This window comes from Balaenoptera musculus, chromosome 6 (assembly GCF_009873245.2).
Source record: "Balaenoptera musculus isolate JJ_BM4_2016_0621 chromosome 6, mBalMus1.pri.v3, whole genome shotgun sequence".
NCBI classification, from domain to species: domain Eukaryota; kingdom Metazoa; phylum Chordata; class Mammalia; order Artiodactyla; family Balaenopteridae; genus Balaenoptera; species Balaenoptera musculus.
The window spans coordinates 50,338,366-50,362,047 of NC_045790.1; the positions used below are offsets into that span (position 1 = coordinate 50,338,366).

Sequence of the window (23,682 nt, forward strand, 5' to 3'; positions counted from 1 at the left end):
CAAGTCTTAGCTAAAACTCAGAGTACTTCTTTTGGAAGTTGTTTCTTTTCCATTAGTTTTATGGATCAGCCATGTGAAAATGGAAGAGGAAAAACTGTCCTGAAAATTATACAGGGAGCTGTTTCCTTACTTAATAAATCACCATTCCTATCATGTGAGTTCTTTAGAATCTCTGTGGCAATGCTTGAAGTACGGTCTTAGGTACTTTATACACAGGATATATAAATGTGTGTGGCAGTCCATCTTTTTTTGGTCACATATAAGATTACTCTCTTCATCCATAATGCTTAGTAGCTGTTACTTTGTAATTACTGCAGTGTATTCTGAGACAATCCTAGAAGAATTAGTTTCCAGATTCATTATGGATAATTTTCCAGATTTTTTTTAAAGACAGAAGTCTTCGAAGGACAGTTTTCCTACCTAATAAAAAAGGTTTATTTGACCTTTGGCACCATACATACCTTTCCTTCTGGGACCTGTATGTACAGAGATGAATAACATATGCAGAGATGAATTAATAAGAGTTAATTATAACATGGACTACTTTGGATCTTCATGGAAGTTTGGCTGAGTTTACCTATTTATCACACCTACATGTGATTTCCAAAGTAGAAAATTCATTTTATTAAGAAATTTGTTCTTGTTAAAAAATAAGAAAGGCAAATAAGAATGGTCACTGATAACCATTATAGCCAATTAATTTGTACACCTAGATTGTACCACCTAAGTTTCTGGAAGAAACTGGTGGGACAGATGGATGCTGTATTAATGATTGACTTTTTCAGTAATTCAGTTTTAGTGTAGGTTATGTTCTTAACTCTTAAACATTTTTAAATGATTCAAGTAGAATTTCATAATCCAAGTTGTAAATCTTGGTATCCTCCCCAGAAATGAATAAGGAGAAAGCAGATTTAAGAAGGATTTTTAGTTATATATGGGATATTTGGCCAGGTTAATGAACACTTGAGGGGATCTCCTGGCAAATAGTTTTCTTTGTGTGGAAGACAAAACCCAGAACTGAAATTAGTCTTATTTTTAATGGGGTTTTGGGAAGGGAGGTTCTCTTTCTATGATTGTTCCTTCCATATAAGAATATGTCTTATGTTTCTATATGCCCCATGGCCTTATTTTGTCTTTTGTTGTTTTGTATTAATAGGTAACTTCTGTAAGTGTTCCCAAAGAAGGAACAGCTAACAGGAGATGTATTAATTAGCCTTGTGTATAGTTCTTTTGTGATATACGCTAAATATTAGCTGAAGCCACAATCTGTGCTTTTCTGAGAAATATCATTTGGTGAGAAGATTGATGTTCAGCTCACATTAACTTGCAGAGTTCAAGCCAGCTACGAGCAAAATGAAGCTTAAAGACTCTTCAGTTTTAGTGATAACAGAATCTGTTATTTGAATAGGGCTTTGGTACTCATCCAGAATACTCACAAATGCACTCTTACTTAATATTCAAATATAAGTGTCACTGACTGAACCTTGATTAAATATTTTTATACTAAATTGGTCTACTTTATGAATTCTAGATATACTTTTGGATATGAATATTCATAATTTACTGGTTTTAACTGTATCTCTTCTTTTTCTATAGGTAATGGAAATAAACTGATAAGTAATTGGGAAATCCACCCTATCATTTAAGAGATGTGTAACACCTAAATAAACATTTTTGAACCCCAGTATTAAAACAGAAATAATAATCCCTGTCGTGCCCAATTTAGAGGATTATAGTATGAAGAATATGGCATCATATATGTCAAAGTATTCATTTATTCATTAAGACTAAATATGTGTTAAGCATTTTACAAGGTGTTGGAAAAAATACATTGGGAAGAATCATAAGGGAAAAATAATTCAAATGTAATATCTGGAAAGTTTCTTGAGGTCATAAATGTTTTCCATCTTTTGAGCTTTTGCTATCACTAGACACAGTGTCACATGCTTTATATTCATTATTTCATTTGAGTCTTTTGACACTGTTGTGATGTTATTGCTACCATCATTTTACAGATGGGAAAGAGGCTCGGAAGACTCATGCATTCTTTAAGTGCCTTTTAAGCACCTATTATTTGTCATTATATTTACACTGTAAACCCAACAATATGTCACTCTGCCTTCAAGGAGCTTAAATTCTACTGGGGAAGACAGACTAATCAAATAGTCACACAGATATAGGTATATATATATATATATATATATATATATATATATATATATATATAATGAATAAGTATAGATAAATATAATATTCACAATTGTGATAAGTGCTGTGACAGAAAGATCCCATGGGGGCAGCTGCCCTGGGGAATGGAAGTAGTATTTGAGTTGAAAGTTTGAAAGATGAGCAGGAGTTAACAGTACACAGTGGGGGGGTGGGGGGTGGGCAGATGGAGGGGCTCTGCCCCATGGCTGCCTGTGAGTGGATGGAGAGCTCACACAGACCTGGAATCTGATTCCTGTGACTTCAGGGCAAAGTCCTGAATTAGCTCCATCTCAGTTTCCTCCTTTGTGAAATAAAGGGAATAATAGTACTGACCTCGTGGTATTTTCTGAGGGAGAGCTAATGTTTGTAAAGTGTTAAGCACACTATCTGGAAAATGGCAAATATCCAGTAAATCTAGCTATTATTAATAATAGGTAACAGTTTACTGTTGCAGATAAATTTTTAAATCCTACCTTTGGTAGAAGAAAAGACAGAGGCATAAAGAGGGAGAAATGGTGCTTCCCAAACCTGTTCAAGGGCTTCCTTCTGTTCTTAGGGTCTCTCCTCTGAACCCACTGCCCATGAGCTCTGACTGTCAAATCCTTGAGCACAGGGGCGCTGCCATCCATTTCTGCCACTTAACACAGTACTTGGCTCCACAGTGATGGGCTTTGCATAGCGATGATATTTGAAGCCGTAGGAGGGGATGAAATTGCCAAATTAAAGAACGAGGAGCCTGGCCGTGGGAAACACCTGTATTTATTTACAGTGGAGAGAGAGTGAGAAGCTGCTGCCAATAAACTAGGATAGTTGGTCTCTACAGCCCAGGAATGAAGGGGAGTTAGTGCCTTAAGTTGCCTCGGGGTCTAGGAGAACAAGGAGGCTAGAAAAGGAGACCAGATGTGATGAGAACATTCCTCTTGGAGACAGCGGTTTCAGGACTGTGTGGGGCAGAATCCAGATTGCACAACTAAAATGTAGGTGGAAGCAGTGGGTGGTGGGTGCATGGATTTTCCTTTCAAGAAATCTATGGTAAAGCTAAGCAGAGGAATCATTACTGTAAATAAGTTGCAGGCTTAAGAAAATTTGTTCTTGTTCTTGGGGTGTTGGAAAAGCTTATCCTCCTGAAATGGAGGAAAGAGTTTCAGGCGCTCACTGAAGTGGGGTTCTGGAGGTGTGGAGGGGTTGCTAGCCTGAGTTGGCCAGACCTGCATAAGGGCCCTGCATCTATAGGTGGGAATATCCTGATCAAATTGTCTGCTCTTTTCCTGGTGTCCCCCTTCTGTCACCTCGTTATCGCCGCTGTATTTTCTGTAGTCGTGAATGCCCAGCAGTGGGTGGGAAGCACTCGTGTACTAGCTACGTGAAGAAATGGATGTGCTCACCAAAATGAAAGCTTCACCATCTCTGCTTTTCCCAGCTCTCTCCTTGTAAAGTGTGTACGTTTTTGAGGCTTAACTGGCTTTTTTTTTTTTTTTTTTTTTTTTTTAATTTTTTTTTTTATTTATTTTTTTTTATTTTTTTTTTTTTTATTTTTTTATTTTTTTTTTTACTGGCTTTGATAGTTTTATGATAATTTATTTTTTTGAAGTGTGGGTGAGTTGGCAAGTGATCACATTGGTTCTGTTTTGTTGTGAATAAATAGTATGTCAAACTTTTATGCCGTTTCAAAAATGTTATTTAGAATAAAACTTCCTTTGAAGCCACAATAGTCTCATACTCAAAATATTTATTTAGACCATATTGTTTAAATATATATAATTCCCTTAAGGAACAATTGTAGTCTATATAAATCTGAATTGAAAACAAATAGACCTTCTGGAAGTCATAGAAATACAAAATGGATATTCCAGTGCTCAAGTGTTTGTATATAAAAGGAGCTGAGGTGTTCCAGTGTTTGTATGTTTAGGTACAAAAAGGGTAAAATTATGAAAAAGGAAAAGGATGATGATCTGAAAAATTTAATTCCCAAATGCGCCAGATGTATAAAGTTATTTAGGAAGAGAAAAATATTTGAATCATAAACTAGTTCTCAGTAAATGAATGAATAGTTCAATCAGTAAATAAATAAATATACATAAAATAAAGCAAATCTACAGTCTCTTAATTTGTTTTGTCCTGAATATAGCTATAATTAAAATTGACGAAAGTATGTTTTAAACACAATGTAAAGTGAGGCTATTTTTGTTAAATAACTCAAATCAAAATGATCAAATTAATGATTTAAAATATGTATGTTTTTTGTACTGGAGTTAACATGTAGTCCTTGAGAGATAGTCATTGTTAGTTTTGATCATTCCTTAGTTTGGTAAAGCAGAGGCGACTTTTTTTTCCTTAGTGTTTATGAAAGATTCTGTTATCGCACTTCAGATTATATAAATATTTTAATGTCAACGTGGTTGCTGCATCTGAATTTATAATTGGATAGTTTGTAAGGTGCCTTGTTTTTAGTAGAAACACTGCCCTCTGAACTGTTGTTGTTTTGTTTTGTGTTACCACAGTACAATCAAATTGTGAGTTCATTAATGAACACGCCATTTAAAGAAGCTCTTTCTAACCTGGAATGTTCTGACGTATTGCTCAGTCAGTGAAACTATTGAAGTTGACACAGGAAATTTGGGGAGAAACATTTCCCCTTCTAACCTTCAACTACATATATTATTCTTGTGTAGTCAGCATTTCCTTTGCTGCCCCTATTTCTTACTACTATTTCCTTTTAATCACTAATACATACAGCAAAGTTTTACAACCTCCTAATATGTAATTGGACTATTGACATTGAAAGAAAGGCCCTGAAATATCAGGCAGATGATACACCTGAGTGTTTTTCTTGCAGTAATAGAGGCGCAAACTAGGGTTGGAGGTGAAGCAAGAGAGGAGTCTAGGCAAGGCCTCTATTGGAAACTGAACAGGGACCTATAGATTGGATGTTCATTAACAAAAGAGAAATATTTCAAACTCGCCTGATCTAAAGCACGGGGAGCAGTCAAAGACCATTCAGTCTTACTCTCTGTAAATGGAGTTTGTCCCAACCATGTTAACAATGTCTAAAATACTGTCTGTTACAAATGAGACAGTTTATATAAAAATCCAGCTGGTTCCAGGAATATGAACGTCTGGAGCTGTGTGAGTGAGAGTAGCTTTCAGGCCCAGCACTGCAGTTTCAGGTAGCCCCGTACCTCTCCCCCACCCCACCCCGCAAATCAGTAATTATTGATTGCATCTACAGCTGTAGAGAGGTCTTTTCCTGGCAGTTCAGGTAGTTACAGTAGATGGTTAATCTGTGAACGATCGGACTAAATCCCTTCTGTCTTCAGAACTACGATGCCAGTTAGAACTAAATGTGTGAGATAAATTTATTAACTGTAGTCTAGGAGCATAGGTCGGCTTTAGCACCGTTCTTAAGCATAGGTTCTTAATCTATCAAAAGTTACACTTCATTAATGCTAATTTTCTATGGATTCACTTTATAATGTAAACCGGGGAGATGATTTTTTAAAGTGCTTGTAAAGAAATGAAAGGTTTTTGAGTGTGTCTTTCAGTTTTGTAAGATATAGGTGAGTTGTTCCAAGTATCAAATATTCACATAAATGTCTTTTCCTGTTCTACATCTGATCTAAAAACAATGTAAACTTAATCTCTTACATCACCATTAAAAAAATAAAAATGGGGGTTGTTTTGCGTTTTTCAAAATAGAAATGAAAATGGAGTGGATATATCAAGGGGGGAACAAACAAGGAATTGGGAAGTGACAAATGATGCCAGATTTATGCCAGGTCTTATTGGGCCAACAGGAATGTCTCTCAAAATGTGTCTGAAAGATTAATAAAGCATTTAAATGAAACACTGCAGAAGAAAAGTAATATTCTAATAATGTTACCTGTATATCATGTTTTACTTGGAAAAACATTTCGTTTGAACATTATTGTATGAGAGTGTATATTTTTTGCACTGTTGCCAGGTGGATGAACTTAAATGTGCCTATTTGGTAGCAGCAATATTTTTTTCTCTTTCGGGTCCCTGGTGTTTCAGATCCAGCATGTTGTAGAGTATGTAATCCTTTACTCTTATACTACTCGGTCTATGCTTCTAATTTAAAGCTTACCTATGAATGGCATGAAACATTCTATTGGTGAATCAGTATTGTTTTCTAATATGTTTTGGTAAGAGATTTTGATGGTTTCAAAATTTATTTTTAAAACTCTCCAGGCCCCTAAAGCCGTTAAAAATGGGAAGTGGGTGTTATTATTAAAATGGTGAAGAAATATGGTACCTTTGAACAGATGCTGATCTTTTTTCCTCCTCTCCTTTTCAGGCCATCCGCTGCACACTGGTGAACTGCACGTGTGAATGTTTCCAGCCGGGGAAGATTAACCTGAGGACTTGCGATCAGTGTAAACATGGCTGGGTGGCACATGGTGAGGAAAATCTGGACTTTTCTTCCTGTCCTTGTTATGTTCGTGTGAGCGTGCCTTAATTTTTTTTTTTTAGAGTCGTCACTGGCCTGGAGCAGAGAGGGGTCAGCTGTGCTCCAAGTGTTAGTTCCCGTGCAGCCTGCAGCTCCCAAATTGCATTTTCTCGGCTCCAAGAAGTAAGGCCAGGCGGGCAGCTCTCAGCAGCAGGGCGAGATGTTTATAGGACAGTTGGGTTCTGAGTGAACATAGCAGCAGCCAGCAAGCACCAGGCCCGATGGAAACTCAAACATACCACAGTTGGCCTTTCAGGGCCTGGACCTCAGAGGGAAGCTGGCAGATCCTCTTTGCTTGAGGAGAACTCCTCCATGACTGCTCACCCTTGTCATCTGCGTTCGGGGCAGAGTTTATCCTCCCAGATGTTAAATTTTGTATGGTCTAAGGTGGGTGAGAGAGTGAACGGGAACATTATTTGGCTGGTATCTGAAAAAAAATAATCCGTAAATACCGCCTTTCAGCGTGCCCGGGGATTGGAGGAGGCTGGCCCCGGTGGAGGGTGAGCTCTGCATAGGCGTGTGTTCGGGGCGAGGGTGACCGGGGGCCGAGGCGGGGAGGGTGGAGGCGCTTTGCCAGATGCACAGGGCTGTCCCATCCGTGGGCCTTGACCGAGCATTGAACGTGTTCTTCTGTCTGGTTTACGTTTTTTACGTTGAGGCGAAGGGAGACTTGCAAATAAGCAGAGACTTTAGTTTTCTTCACTTCCTAGACTGTTATAATTTTAAAAGATAGGTAATGTTTATAGAAGAAATCCTGGCTTGAGATTTTTTTGACAGCCTGGGGGATTGGCTCTTAAGTGGACATATTCTTCATTCCCAAGCAGTGCCAAATATCCAGTGGGTTGTATTTTTATAAATGTCATGTTATTCTAGCAAGATCAGAGGGAACGACACCGGGCCATGCCTTGAGATGCATTTAATTTATCATGTGTCTTGCTTGTTGGGGCATGTATGTTGGTGTTACGGGGCCATTTCAGCCCTGTTTCTGTGAGGGAGAGAGAAGAGGTTTATCGAGTGGTATGGGGGGAGCACACTGGAAGGCGTGTGCCTGGCACACAGAGCCACAATCCTCCAGTGCCTCCAGGGATGGAACTTGTTCCTGCTTTATTAACAAGGCCAAAATCTGTAACAACTCTCAGTCCAGTTTTGAACAACACTTGAGCTGCTGTTGCTTTTGTGGTCTATGCAAGTGACTACGTTCGATGATTTCTTCTCCCTTCCTACATTAGTTTGCTAGGGCTGCCGTAACAAAATGCCACCGACTGGGTGGCTTAAACATCCGAAATTTATTTTCTCATGGTTCTGAAGGTCAGAAGTCCCATAGCAGGGTGGTTTCATTCTGAGGCCTCTCTTACTGGCTTCCAGATGGCTGCCCTCTCGCTGTGTCCTCACATGACCTTTGCTCTATGAGGCACACCCCTGGTGTCTCTGTGCACCCAGATCCCTCTTCTTATAAGGACACCAGTCAGATTGGATGAGGGGCCGCCCTAAGGGCCTCATTTTAATTTAATCACCTCTTGAAAGGCCCTCTCTCCAAATACAGTCACATTCTGAAGGTCTGGGGATGAAGGCTTCAACAGATGAATTGGGGGGGGTGGGGAACACAATTCAGTTTATAACACTTCCCAAGTATCCTTCTTTCCCTCAGTAAGTATTGGCTCTGCCAGATAATAGCTTATGTCACAAGCCCATCAAGGATCCTGGAGGCAGTGTGGGGTCAAATTCTGGCTCTACAACTTTGATGACATGTCGCTCAGCACCTCTGCATCTGAGCTTTCTTATCTGTAATCTACCTTGTAAGATTATTGTGAGCATTGATGATAAACTATATGAAGTCTTTAAAATAAATTATACATGTTAAAAGCAACAAACTGGACAACACATGAGCAATAAGGGGGGTGGGGAAGATCCAGTCATTAAACAAAGGACTTTTCATTCATTCCCTCTCATTTTTTCCAAAGCCATCTTGTGTTACCATCATCTGTCTACTGTGGTAGCCTTGTGAGTATAAAAGTTTACTGTGTCACCAGTTTATTTTATCTGTCTAACTTCCACGTGCATATTACATTAGTAGTGTAATGGGGGGAAAAAGCAATATTTCTTCCTTCTTGAACAACATAAATTATCCCCGGCCAGTGGTTGTTTCTAAGATTTTCTGAGGGATGTGGTTTTTTCCCCAAACTTGAATAAGGTATTTCTGTTACATCAGACTCGGCTTTTCCTACCGTGTCATTAGAAATTCTGTGTTTCTGGTATATTAATTGCGAAGTTTCTCAGATCTAACTTTTCCTCACCACTACTATCACCTTGACCTCTTTTCCCCCACAAGAGCGACGTTATCTGTATACAACTCAAAATATGTACACGCCGATATACAGATCTCACTCTTCCCCCATTCAGTAGGACAAATGTGACAGTGAGGGTCCGGCTCCTAGCTTTTGAGTTGGCAGTGGGATGAGAGCACCCACTCTTTTTGCCCTTAGCATTTCAACTAATTGCTTCACTCTCTCCCCCTGCACAGAAAACCCTGAAATCGTGTCTCCAGTTATTTCTGCTCAGAGGTGAGATACAGCAGTCTTCCTGGCTGCCTTACTCAGTACAGTATCCCATGTGTGGGACAAGGAGAAAGTGACTTGTTTTTTCTACCGTGTGATTTTTCTGTGAAAGTAGATGGAACAGCAAGCAGTAAGACTACCAAAATACATCTCATGGATTCATTTCATCATAGCACTGAACACACTCTACCTGTAATTGTACCATAAAAAGTTAATATTTGCCGTTAAAAATAACTAAATGCCAAAATCGGGGGTTCTCTACAAAAAGATGAATTTTTAGAAATTTGTTGGCCTCTTGAATTAACGTCTTACTATATCTTCTTTGTTATCAGCATCTTCAGTTTCTTCATAAGATGTAGGATTTCATGGGTTATTAATATATTTATTCATACACACACAGTCTCACACAGTCACTTCATAGCCTTATAGATTGCTTCTTAAATCTGCTTGAATTGTTAACAGTAGTTGCTTTACAAAAATCTTAAGATGTTTTAAAAAATGAAAAGGAGTAATTAATTCATCATACTGTAACACCTGAATTTTGCAATTACTCACTGGGCCGTGGTGCTGTTCACAAATTACTTCCTTGAAATCTTAGCACCATTGAGATAAAGAGGGGGGAACCCAAAAATGACTCCTTGATTACCAGTAGGTATTTCCCACTGAATTAATAAAGGATTTCCTGCTCTTTTTCCCCCATTAAGGAATTTCAACTCTTGCACTTTGAAAGCAGGGCTTTATTGAATTTAACATTATTTAAAACAAGCTCTTTGGGGATATAGGATGTCCATGCCAACAGTGTATAATAACCTTGAGTTTCTAATTTTGTCATATTTCACAGTCTTCAGTTAAAGGACTCCAGCATACTGCCACTTAATTCACTTAACAACTGTATTTTTTTCCTTCCTCTGTTTGCATTGTCTTTTCTATGCTTTTCCTTCATTTGCCTAAAATTATCGGAGTGAGTCTTGAAAACATTAAAAAAAAACACATTTCCTGCAAGTTTAATTTTTCTTGGTTCAACATTGCCAAAATAAGGTATCAGCGTAAGAGCAGTAATGGGCTTCTTTACTGGTGACATAAATGTTTGTGTCCATAGAAATTCAGTAGGTGGCATTTTGACCCTTTCCCACCATACTAGGGTAGTAATTCTACTGTTCACAGAATTGAAGCTTCAGCCAAAGATTTTACACAGCCTTACAAATTAGCAAATCTTACTAGTGTACTGAGTTGTGGGCAAGGAGGGGTGGGAGGAAGTGTGCTTTGTAGCTACTCATCATTCTCGTCTGAGGAACCTGCTTCCAGTGAGAAGTATAACTAATCGGACTCTCTTGCCTTTGTGGTAAACTGGAGGCGGGGTGTAAAGGGCGAGGGCTACTGTATTAAACCATCTTTATTATTTGTTGTTTGCAAGTTAGTTTTAATGTCTATAGTCTAGATGATGATTTTATTTCTAAACCAATAAGATGAATCAAGTAGTACAAGTGTTAAAAAGTAAACTATATTCTAAATGATTTTCAGAAACATTTAATGATAATCCAGGACAACTGGAAAATTACTGTTTAAAAAAAAACATGATGGGATATATTTGATTTGATAAAAGATGTGGGCAGATTTTAGAAAGGTAATTTATTTAGAATTTTTTTCCTTGGCTGGCTCAGTAATTTTTACTTCTGACGAAGCCCACTTGTTAAAACTCCTTTAAAAAAAATCCATTGTTTCTTGGGATGTCCAGTAAGCATTTGTCAAGGATAGAGGCTTGATGAATAAAAAATATATTACATAGGTTAATGAACCCCACGGTAGCTTTCTTGGTGCAAATTATTTTCTTTATAGAATACTTGGACTTTAAATACTTTAATTATTTACTCAGCAAGCCAGCTGTTTTCCTGCCAGTGTTCAAACTATTCAGATTTTTTAAATGTAAAATGAGCAGGCTTGGCCTGTCATCTGGATCATCAATGAAGAGATATTTATTAAACATACATCATCTGTAAAGTGTTGTACCAGGTATGCTTTGGTTCTTCAATTCTGTGCCACAGGAAATGGTGAGCAGTATAAAGTTAATTTAGTGTCATCTACCAACCAGCTTTATGGTTTAATGTACTGTAAGACTTAATATTCATATAATCCATTAATTTCAAGCCTTTCTTTTTTTGTAATTCACTGGAAGTAATTTTTCTCTTTTTTCTCGGCATCATTGAATTTGAATTCCCAGCTCTTTACTTGATATGTCCTATCAGAGCAGGGGTATTTATAGAGACACTCACCCGAATAGAAAATATAGGACATCCCATTAAATTTGAATTTCAGGTAAACAGTGAATAATTTTCTAGTATAAACATGTACCTTGCAAATTTAGCTGAGTAGTCCTGTGTTTTTATGTGCTAAATCTGGCAAGCTTATACCTAAAAGAAAACCCTAGTTAGGCTTAATTTGCATAATTAAGTCCTAAATCAGGGCCATCGGTTCTGAGCATTCTATAATCAAAAACCTTTTGATTATGTCCATCCTACATTTAGAAACACGAGATCGCAGTATTCTGTTTACAGATTCCTGAGATTTATTGGCTGCTCGGTACTTTGTAAGGATTTAAGCAGGGTGGATCAAAACCAGTAATTTTTCATTTTATCCCATGAAAGGTCACATGTCTTTATTATTTGTCCCAGGCTGTGCTCTTCTTATGAATTGTCTAAACATCTGTGAAAGTAGTTTATCCCCAACTGGTAGTTCTGTAATATTCTCCCTGACAAGTCCAAGAGCCAGTGTAACTAAGTATACGATTTCCTTTTCCATCCTCTTTTCTTTGCTAGTCTTCTCCTCTTCCCAACCCCAGTAGAAGTCTTTTATCAAAAGCAATAAGGCATGGCATTTCTCTGACATCATGCTCATTCTGAGTAACACAGCAGCAGTTTCTATATGATCATTTGTAAATTTGTCAAGCATAAGAGAGGAGGGTGAATAAAACGGAGTGTCCTCTGGCGAAGGAAAATAATGCTCGCAGATATTAACCTGCAAGAAAGCTCTGCCTCCCTCTTACCGACCCGGAGACTGTCCTAACAAGAGTGAATTTTGCTTTGGGAGAGAATTGTTGCAGAGGGGTATTTAGGATTAGATGAAAAAATGTAAGCAAGGTCCTAGCTGGAAACCTCAGCGCAGGGAAATAAATGCAGGCTTCGACGTGGCAAAGTAAGAACCTGATCTTTGGGAAGAGGTAGGTGGCCATCATGCTCCTAGGGCTTTGCTTAGAAACACGAGGATAGAAACCCCACAGTCCTCTTCCCCTGGTGCACTGGTTTGGAAAAGGTGGGAGTTAATGGAGTATCTGCTTAAAAGAATGTGTCCTTCTAGAAGACTTAGTTCTTCCCGGTTGTGACACTGAAACCTGGCTTGCCTAGCTGCAGAATTCTCTTTTAGTCAGGGAAACCAACTTCTAGCTGCCTCCTGGCTCTGGGGGGGCCAGGAGGGTCCTGCTCTCTCCATGGACAAAGTCCTTGAACATCTCTCCACTTATTTTTATTTTAGAGAGCAAGCACAAGGCCACTTTCCTGCCTGGCACAAGAGCCTTCTTTGCTTGACCTGAGGGCACCGTGCCCTCTTCTGCTTCTCTCCCTTACTCCCTGATCACAGCTGATAAGCTTGAAAGGGAGGACGTCCTCACAAATGTGACGGTTTGCTGCTTCATTCATGGCATTAACTATATTCTTATTGTGTCCCTGAGCTGCTTGTTTTGATTTGTTTCTCAGTCTGCCCACCTTTGGGACGGTGCTTTGAACTCCCTAAATTTTTTTTTTTTTAATCACCGCACAAACAGTGCCTCCCCTTCAAAGTCCTGGGCTTTCTGCCTGTTAGCTCCCCAGATGTTGTTTTCTAGCTCCATCTTGTTCAGATGGAAACATACGGCGGATCTGGTAAATCCTGGCCTCTAAAGTGTACAGTGCCGGTCCCCTGCTAAAGACTTTCTAGGGAGGATCTTGAGATTGAAACCTACAGAGCTGGAGCCCCAGAGTCTGAAGAAGCTTCAGGTGCACAAATGGGAGGCGTGAGAGAAAAGGAGGTAAAAGTGCAGCTCTGTGTAGGTTCACATCCTGCCTCTACCACCTGCCATCAGTAGAACCTTGGCCAGGTTACATAACCTCTGTATTCTCATCTGTAAAATGTAGATAATGATCGTGCCTAGTTTGCAGGGTTCTTTCTGGCATTAAATGAGATAATCTACTTAATAAGTGTTAGTTGTTATTTCTAAATTCTTACAGAAGTAAAGCTTCAACCTTGAGAACATGACAGACACGTTTTATTGTGGTTGAAATGGTTAAAAGTTGGGCGTGTTCAGGCCAGTGGTCGAATCCCATCTCAGTCTCTAGTTAGTTAGCCCCAGTTCTTTTATCTGTAAGCTCAAATAATAATAGGAATGTACCTGAATAGCACAGTGAAGTTTTGAGGAGGATTAAATGAAGAAGTGGACTGAATATTAATTATACTCTCTAGAGCCTCATGAATTTCTTCAGTGCCCAGTGCTGGAGTGAGGTCACCAGTTCCGTTGGCTGTGAGGCCAGCTGTTCCCAGGGTGATCTTGTTTTCCCCAGCAAATCCGGTTTAGCTTCATACCTTCCATCTCCCCTAAAATGTCATGTGAGCCCATATTTGAATAGAAATCCAAAATGCTTTTTTTCCCCCAAAAGTCACATTTTAAGAAGTGCACATCAGTTGAGATGAATTGTAGGATTGTTTATCTGTTGAAAATCCAAAACCCAGAAGTAAACGAATTTTAGACAGGGTGAAGGCTACTTTTGCCTATTTTCACACCTGTATTCTTGCCTGTGAAGTGCTTTGATGGGCTAACCACTTTATCATTTTATTGCACTTTATTACATCATAAATTTTTATATCTTGCTAACGATCCTACAGGAAGCTTAATTGTTTATAGGAACATCTTAGTTAACTGGAGTTCACCAGGTTAAGCAGAACACAAATTGAAGGGGTTATACATGACACATACTCAGCTCCTCTCGTTTTACTCAGGATGCTCTGTTCAGATAATGGGGAGATGCTGCTGGGTCATGAGGACCCAGGATGCCTCAGCAGTACTCTCAACCATTCTTCCTCCTATTGTGTCACAGTGATGACTTCTTCTAAGTGTGGGTCCCCCCATACCCCCCTCCACCCCTAAGCCCCGCATTTGAAGAGTAAAATTGCTGGATGAGATGCATGTGGTATTTCAGAGAAATTCTGACTTGTATTCTGGGAGGCATAAAACGTTGTCTGGGCAACTCATTCCTTACCAGGTGTTGCCTTCTGGGAGGGTAGAAGTTTGTAACTCTTTCAGAAGCTTGAGTTAATCTGTTATGAGTGAGCAGATAGCCAAAGCATTGTATAGGAAATACTTAAAGGAGTTACTGCCGCAACTGTGTAGACGTGTAAGCAATATCTGTTAAGGGGCCCAGTAGTAAGGTCCCTCTCTCCTTGGAGCTGTTCCTTGATACACAGGGAAATCCCTCCTTTGGCCTCTTAGGTCTCCCAGCCTGGTTGTATGGTCAGGTGATCCTACAAAAGCAAGTGCAAACCCATTTAATTGGAAGGACAGCCTTGCTGGGCCTTAAGTTCAATTGGCCACAGAATGCAAAGGCAACTGTAAACCTGGCTTTCCAAAAAGGAAGCCACCATTTTGGATCTGAGCACTTGAGATGTGGTTAGTCCCAACTGAGGTAAGTTGTAAGTGTAAAGTGTACACTGAAATTTAGAAATGTAATCTTAAAAAAAAAAAAGAATGTAAAATAGCTCATTGAGGATCGTTCTTATATTGTCTACATATTGGTAAAATTTTTTATGTATTGGGTTAGATAAAATACATTTTAAAAAATTAGTTTCATTGTTCATTTTTTGCTTTTTAAATGAGATGAGAGAAATTAAAAATTATGTATGTGCCTTGAATTATATTTCTATTAGGCATGGCTGTTCTAGGTCCTCAGTGTGAGATAAATGTATTTGGAGGACCGAAGCTTAGGTTAAACTGGTTTGCTGGTAGAATAGTTAAAACTGGTGTGAGAATCCTAGAATCCCAAATTCCGGCTCCTGTCCTTCCTTCACTCAGTCCTTCGTGCTTTCACACCTGCTGCGCTATTGATCATGTCTGCTCTTTCCTCTGCCCTGGTCATCAGGGAAGCTGGACCTGTTCGCCCCCAGGAGCAATTAAGTATTACCTTCTGTATACTCTCATCATACTTCACTGAGACCAGAAGGGTAGTTTCTGTAATACTGATCCCTCCACTAGCTTGGGACCTCAGGAAAAGCACTTCTTCATCTCTGGGTGCTGATACCCATTGTAGCATCTCCCACCTGAGGGAGCACATGGAACAAAGGCTTATGGGAACCTCCTACGTGTATCTAAAAGTCTCTGATTCCTAATTGTCAGTTTCTTTTCCAGCAGCCTCTTCCCATTTTAAGTAGTAAGCATAGCCTGCAACCCCCCTGCCTTTAGTCCTGTTTCTGCATTTCTCTTTTTCAGCCCTCACTCTTTTTTCATCTCTGCTGTTTCCCCCTGTGTCTTCGGACAACAAAACAAGTGAAAGGTAGGTGGAAGGTTTTAATAGCCTAACCAACCAAGAAGTAAATTTTAGAGAAGTTAAATTTGTTTGATCATTAACAGATGTTGTCATTTTTGTTTTATTGAGAAGATGTGGTCTTGAGTGAAATATTTTTCACTTCTGTTTTGTAGTTCTTCAGTACTCCTTTGCCTGCAAAAATCTGAGGGTAAGAAATTCCCCCCTCCCTCCTTTTGGCTATTCATGTTTTCCACTATCAGTAAAAATTTAAAAACAAATCAACCTCTCACATAAAAGAAAACACCTGTTTGGCATGGAGAAATTGGCCAGGGAGGTCTTTTTCCTGACAGGCCAAAAGCGACCATCACAGGGCCCCTTATAAAAAAAAAAAGTCATTTTTTTTCTTTATTTCATGTGAGCATTGGCAGAAACTCTGACAAGCAGTTCTTTATATTTTATTATGTTCTTGTCTGCAGAATCTCTGTCAGGCAAAAACCTTGTCAGCGGAAAACCTGTCGTAGGATCAGAGGAGACAAAAACAGGTGTCACATAGGCAGTCAAAACTGAAGGAAAAAAGAGATTAGGCTAAAGAGAGAGAGGCAGACAATTACATTAATGCCATTGCTTTTATCTTATAGATGTGTGTTATTATCTCGGGGTGCTGAGTGCGCAATTGCCTCAAAGAAAAGTAGACAGGAGACAAGGGAAACTTGATAGTTATTAGCTGAAGAGGCAGTGTGTCAAAGCTGGATGGGGTTCAAAGTTTTGCAAAGGAAAAAAACTGCAGACAGCCAGCAACGGCTGTGTGGTTCTGCTTTCGGCTACATAACCCTAGTAGCAGTCTAACATTTCGACTTGGAAACAGATCATAGAGAGAAAAATTAATGAAAGATCTCATTTGGAGGTTTTGGGGGTAACATTTGTCCTACAGACCATGCAACTGAATCATAATAGTTTCTCTCATAAAATCTTGCCTCAATGTGAGACACGAAGACAGGCATTTGTCAGTTCAGCTGTGTTGTTTGGATATGTTTAAAACACCTATTATCAACACACTTTTAATTAAAAAAAGCTATTAAGAAACCCTTTTACTAAGTGTGAACATCTGTACGTGCAAGCTGTAAATTAGGAGATCACATATGTGTGCCTCAGTCAGAGACTAAATGAACTTGGCAAGTGTTTTCTATTACTGGTTTTTAAGTACAGTAAAATATCTACAGGAACAATGGCTACATTTTAAAATTTGGATTTTTTTTTTTTTACTGTGCCTGTTGGTCCTGATTAATAGAACTTGTCTTCTAATCATAAATTAGGGTAATTATCATTATCAAATGGGTAACCAGAATTCACAGAGCTAACCAGTATCTGCCCCCTCTTTGTTCACATCATTTCAGGAGACTTCTTTTCTCAAAGTTTGAGCTTTATCAAATATTTGTGATGGTATATAATAGTTTCATTTTGGAAGTGGCTTAAACTCTGAAAGCTTTTTAGCCTTGTTGATAGCTTATAGGTGTCAAAAAACCAACTAGTAGAGAATGGGATGGTAACTTTAAGGCTTTCCTCTCTGCTCAATTGTACTTCGATCATATTAATGGAAAAATCGGCAAGCATTCCTTTAGTCCCTAACATTTTCTGATCATGCATTTAAAAATTGGTTAGTTTAGACTTTTCCTGAGACTGCCTTCTTTGCCCTTTTTTTATGAGCAAATCTTTATATAGAGGTCTTTTATCCCACCAGTCATAGATGCAAAGCAGTTTGATACTTGTTATATGCATTAAGCAAATCCAGCAATCCAGAAGAAAACACGCATCGGTGTCAAAAGTATGTGTGATAGCCCAGAGTTTTAAGGGATTACAGTGGGAGAAAAAAGATTGATTATAGATTTAGAATGAGATTTCAGGCTGACTTACTGGGAGAGGGAAGGAAAAATACTTGTGACACAAAGGTGACGTTCATTAAAAAAAAAAAAAAAAGACCGAATATAATCATTTCTTTCTTTTAGGTATTTCCTACCAGGTGCTGGCTTTTTGTATCACTGCTCTCTCTCAGTTTTGAAATACTTCTCCACTACATGTGAAAGAGTTTAAAGCACATGTTCTATCAAAAATAAATATGCCTTGCATTTATAATGTTTCCATAGTGAAATTCTGATACAGATATATGCTACTTCAAGAAAAGTCTTTAAAGTTAATAAATTGGGAGTAGGGTGATTATTCTCTTACAGAAGAATTCATTTTCTGTTTGTTGAATAGAAGGATTCACACGTTCCGTCCAAGTAGCAAATTTCAATAGTTACTTTTAAAGGGGGTATATTTTGTAGTCAGTGTACATTTAATTCATTGATCTGTGAATTATATAAAGCAAGGTTTGTGTAGTCAACTTTCAGCTCACCTTGGTGACTAGAGATTGGATAGAACAGCAGCAGGAATAATAATAATCCCCAAACCTGGTGTCAGCAAGTAGATTCAGTTAGTCAATCTCTTCCTAGACTTACTGTCAAGTTTGCAGATTGCATTTGCTCTTTCCCCTTACCACCTTCTGATGGAGATGCACATGAGGAGAGACATGCCCCCAAAAGTGGGCCATGGAAGGAAAAGGAAGGAGGAAGAGAAGTAAAACCAAGGATCTGTTTAATCTCCTTGCCAGGAGAGTGAGCTTCTGAATAACCCAGTGTTGACAGTCTACTTTTACGTGTGCCTCCGTCAGACTTTAATGATTTCCAAAGTCTGTTGTGAGGACTTTATTATGCATAAGGCCACAGGGGGGAAATGCCAGTCAGTTTGAAATATTACCTAGGTAGTCTCAAGTGGAGCTCAAATTCTACCCTGGACTAATTGTCGGTGTGTGTGTGCATATCCATACACACTCAAAGCTGCATGTCAGCCAGGGCACAATTAAAATCCGTAAGACAGTGAGAGCTCATTGGAGCTCCTTCTGTCCCCCTTTCCTCCCTACAGTGTAGGATCACATTCCTAATGGACCCTAAGGGTATTCATATACCTATCCCTCATGTATTAAGGCACAAGAAAAGAATCAGGGACCATTCACATAAGGCATATAAGATATAGTAACGTAATCAGGGTTTATGGAGGCTTGGCAGAGGTGGTTTTGTTGTTGTTGTTGTCGTTGGTGGTTTTTTTTTTGACTTAAAAACACTGACACACTATTTGTTCAAGAAGAAAAATAAGCCCTTCACACATAAGGGCTGACAGATTTTATCACCAGGCTTGGGGATCAACTCTTTCAGCTACGTATCATTCCTTTTCTTCTTTCCTTAAAAAAAAATTCTAAAAGCAAGCCGTCTCTCTCTTTGGTATTAAATATCCTAATTAATTCAGCCTTGACAGTTCCAGTTAGAAAGTTATGACTTAAATGGAACATGAGTTATTTTGTACTTAATTTGCTCCCAATTACACAGTTCTCTCCCCCCAAAAGTAGTGCATAAAACGTGCAGATCTAAATATTACTTCAAGTCAGAAGGACTTTTTCTCTTAGTAACAATCATGGTCCACCTTCCTGATCGATCCCCTGATTCACTAAAAAGTTTTTAATATGTCATCATTGCCATTTATTAATGTTCTCCCCCAGTGCTACGGCTTTTATTGGGAACTGGCTTACAACCTACGGGTGGGTTAAAGCTTTGCCCTGCGCCCTGATGCTCTTGCCTAGTAAGAGAGCTGAGTCTTATAATGGGAAAGGATTGATGTTATAATGATTCCAAAGGGCCCCTTTATGATGAAATTCTAAATATGCAAAATCCCATTAAACCTGTAGAAGTTCATGGGCTAGCTACCTTGAAATGACATATCATTATATTGGGTATAGTGTGCATATTATAAAGTGGGGTATAATTGGAAATTATTGGTCATATTAGCAAGAATGAAGAGCCACCCACCCTTATAAATTCAGAGGTTATGGTCTGGGTACTTGAAGTAGGAAAGGGAACAATATTCTGATTATAAGTAATCAAAACTTAAAAATCAGCCCCCAGAAATTGTCGTAATAAAATTCTGTCACTAACAACTGTTTTTATTCGACTCTTAAAGTAATCGTGGAAAGAGTTCCATAAAACAACATTTAAAGACACATTGAAATGTTAACCTCTTAGAAATTAAAATAGTATTCTAGGACTCACAGCTCCTAAAAGCTGACCACTTGATGCTATTATAATTTGGAATCCTAAGGGGAGTTGGGGCGCAAGAGACTGGAGTTCTCGAAACAATTAGCTTTGCAATTTAAGGCTCACTTGGCTTTCTCCCAAAATGAAAGAATAAGGCTTCTTTAATTTTTTTTTTCTAAAATTGCTTCAAATTAGCATTTAAAAATTGAAAAATATCCAGGACAGGACTGGAAATTAGTGAAATAAAAGGCTTCCTTTTAGACCGTTTTCATACAAAATTTTAATTGTTTTACTCTGCAAAGTAGGTGGCTTTGAAAAATCATTTCATTTGGCTCACTTTTTATTTTATTGAATGGCTATAAGCTTCACACCACCATGCCTGAACAGCTATTCAATGGAATCCACTGGACATCAGGGCCTGAAGTATTCGAGCGTATTCCTGTGAAAACCACCTAAGTCACTTGAATTTGGCTTTTAAAGAAAGTTATGTTTAAAAAAAGTTGTGGAAAACTAAGAACTATAAACTATCACTGAGAGCCAATTTTCTAGGATCGGTGAAAAGCACTTTTATACTCCTACATTAAGAAAAAAATGTATCTGAATATGGTCTTATTTCTGTGACCTTCACAGAAAATATTGGAAGTGAAGTCTGTAGAATTACAGGTTTACATTTATTTTAATTTATTTGAAGGTTTGGGGAGTAATTCCTGTTATTAAAAATCGAAATAAAAAAATAGTTATTCACATTTCATTTAATAGATGCAAGTTCTTTTATAACCACCCCTCACACACTGCCAGTACTATTTTATACATTTGAAAACTGAATTTTATAAAGGACATTACTTTGTTCTTTAAGTTAGCAACGTAGTTAAAAGTATATATTACTTCACATTTATTCCATATTTTGCATTACATTTTATACTTATTTTACATTTACGTTACACACTTACATTAATGAACCACAGAAATTCCGGCTGTTGTCTTTATGGTGATTCTGTTCTTGACAGAAATGAGTTTTCTTCACACTGACTTGTGTGTATTTTTTGGGTCTTGTGGCTTAGCCACCACTTTCCTTTGAAAAACTATAGATCCTATCAAAGTGTTTATTGAAATTATATCCAGGCCCCAATTTCTCCTTTGTTTTATAGCCTGAAAATGACCAGTTTAAACTTCTGTTTCTGGCATTGTAAAGAAATCTAGGTAAATTATGTTACCTCAGTAACCTAATTCACAGTTTAATAAGCTCTTATGGTATGAATTTTTTTTCTTTTTCTCACTAGTATCCATATTGTACATTTAAACCGTTTTCTTTTTCCCAATAAAGTTCTGCATACTAAAAAAGAGGTTAATTTATCTGTTTGCTTTTTTTCTTTTCCTCCAGACCTTTTACAAAAGAAAAATAATCTTTTATTTGTAGATGCTCTTCTTATTGTGTTGACTGTTCTCTGACCCCTTTCCAAAGTCTATACACTTGTCCCTTGGTATCCAAGGGATTTGGTTCCAGGACCCGCACGGATATCAAAATCCATGGATGCTCAAGTTTCTTATACTAAAACGCTGTAGTATTTGCATATAACCTATGCATATCCTCCCAAATCCACCATATACGTTCATCATCTCTAGATTACTTATAATACCTAATACAATGTAAATGCTGTGTAAGTAATGTAAATGTAATGTAAATGCTATGTAAGTAGTTGTAGAACATGGCAAATTCAAGTTTTGCTTTTTTGGAACTTCATGGAATTTTTTGTTTGTGAATATTTTCCATCCACGGTCGGTTGAGCCCATGGGTCAGTACCCATGGATATGGAGGAGGACTGGCTCTACTATACCTTTTCCTATAGCTAGCAGACCATAGATCTAGCACATGGATCACAAACTTAGTGACCTGTACTATGATTCTCCTAATGTCTATTCATTATGATGTGGTCTCTGCACCCTGGTATTAAGCTTGTTTTCTTTAATACCACTAGATCTCATACTGCTTTTACCTAGAAATCCATTGGATGCCCCCAAATAATGCTTGAAGTGGTAGGAAAGGGAATAAATTATGCAACTTTAGTTAATTTCTGCTCAGCTAGCAGCCCCATCTCACTTCCTAAACTGCTGTAATTACCTACCCCCACTGTTCTCTAGAGTGTAAAGAGCAAAGCGGAGGGCTGAGAATGAGACGTGAGTGAAATTAAGAATTGGGTGGCACAGTGGAATCGAATCCTATCTTTGCACACTAGCTGTGTTCATCCACTCAACAATATGAGGGCTGAACACCCTTGACTGATTATGTTTCAGATATGGTTGCTGAAGCTCTTATGATAAAATAGGCACAGAAGCGAGCCAGTAAATGGGCAACATATAGTTGGTATGTGCATGATTGGCTCACTTTAAGTGCTATCATTGTTGAGACAGTTTGCTCTTAGATGAGGGGACCTCTCCAAGTTTTTTAGAAAAGGAAAACAGAACTTGTATGGAAGCTGGAAGAAAAGGGTAGTTAAAAAGGTAAAGAAAGAAAGAGGAAAGGCCCTTAATGAACAGCATTGAAAAATTGAAAATTTGAAAAATGTAGCTCAGCAGGTGGAGCCCTACTTGTCTCTCCAGCCTCATCGTATGCTGCTCTCCCTTGTTCACGTCCTAACAGAAATGGCTTTGCCTGGAACACCCCATCCCTAGCCCTGTTTAAATTATGTTCTCATGTCACATACCCAGTTTGTAATACTGTGTGTTAATGTGTATTTTTTTAAAGTCTGCTTTCCTCACTAGTTTTGTTAGAAAGGCAGTGGGCAGCTCACTTTTGTTGGAACAGAGAGCCACGTTAGAGGGTTATTAGGCTGGAAAGTAGTAAATCAGTCTTTCCAAGGTCTTCTGACCCAGGTTAAGAATTTGGGGGCTGGGAGGGTAGGGCTGGAGCATTACTGGAAACTTTTGAGCAGAAAAGAGACATATTCTAAGCAGTCTTTTGAGAATACTGACTTGAGAACTGACTCTGTTCTTTCTGTATTACACCAGAGAGAGCAGAGGCAGACCACACCACAGCAGACCAGCCAGGAGTCGCTTGCAGTAGTGGACTTAGGAGAGTCTAAAAGCTTCTACTGAAGTGGTAGAAGTTAGGCCAGAGAGGAGGGTTAGATCCAGGGGAACTGCAGTGGAGACATTTATGGGGACTAGGTGGTCAGAGATAATTTTGAGTGTTCATGCTATATAAAATTCAGTGAGAAAAACAACAACAAGATAGAAATTTGTAACTAGTGTGTGACCCTTAACTACATAAAATTATGGACTGAAGAAAAGTAGATGCAGCTACATCAACATGTAGACAATAGTGCCTTTGGTTGGTGGGATTATGTATGACTGTCTTCCGTTTGTTTTTCTTTTTCTCAAATTTATATTTTTTCAATGAGCATCTATGACATATTCAGTCAAAAAAATCACAACAAAAAAGATTTGATTTCAAGCATTTTGGCCTAGTTTCTTGGGCTTACCTTTCACAGCAGTAGGGGTCACAAGTACATGTTTGGAGTTGAGGGCACAGAGTTTGGGTAGAACTCAACTTACAGGTTAGGGATGGCCGGTGTAGTATAGGAGTAGTTGGATTCCTAGAGGCAGATGATCACAGGTGGGCAGCTGGAGAGGCAGCTCCTCTGGAATCCTGATGGGTCCCCTGCATCTTAGTTGATTTCCTGTCCAAATCCTCCAAACTTGAAAATCTCAGTCATCCTGTAACCCTGACTCATCTTCACTCCAAGCATCTATTTTCTTCCCCATACTTGTTAGCTTGGTCTTGATCCTTT

The 23,682-nt window shown here is 38.5% G+C and overlaps 1 protein-coding gene across 9 annotated transcripts in view; it reads left to right on the top strand.

The window, feature by feature from the left end:
• The window catches only part of BNC2 (basonuclin 2), a 417,278-nt gene that overhangs the window by 259,705 nt on the left and 133,891 nt on the right, over nt 1-23,682 (top strand). For all 9 annotated transcript variants that reach the window (XM_036855921.1, XM_036855919.1, XM_036855927.1 and 6 more), the window contains one exon: nt 6,524-6,626. In XM_036855921.1, coding sequence (XP_036711816.1) covers nt 6,524-6,626 — 103 coding nt within the window. The remainder of the gene's footprint in view (nt 1-6,523; nt 6,627-23,682) is intronic.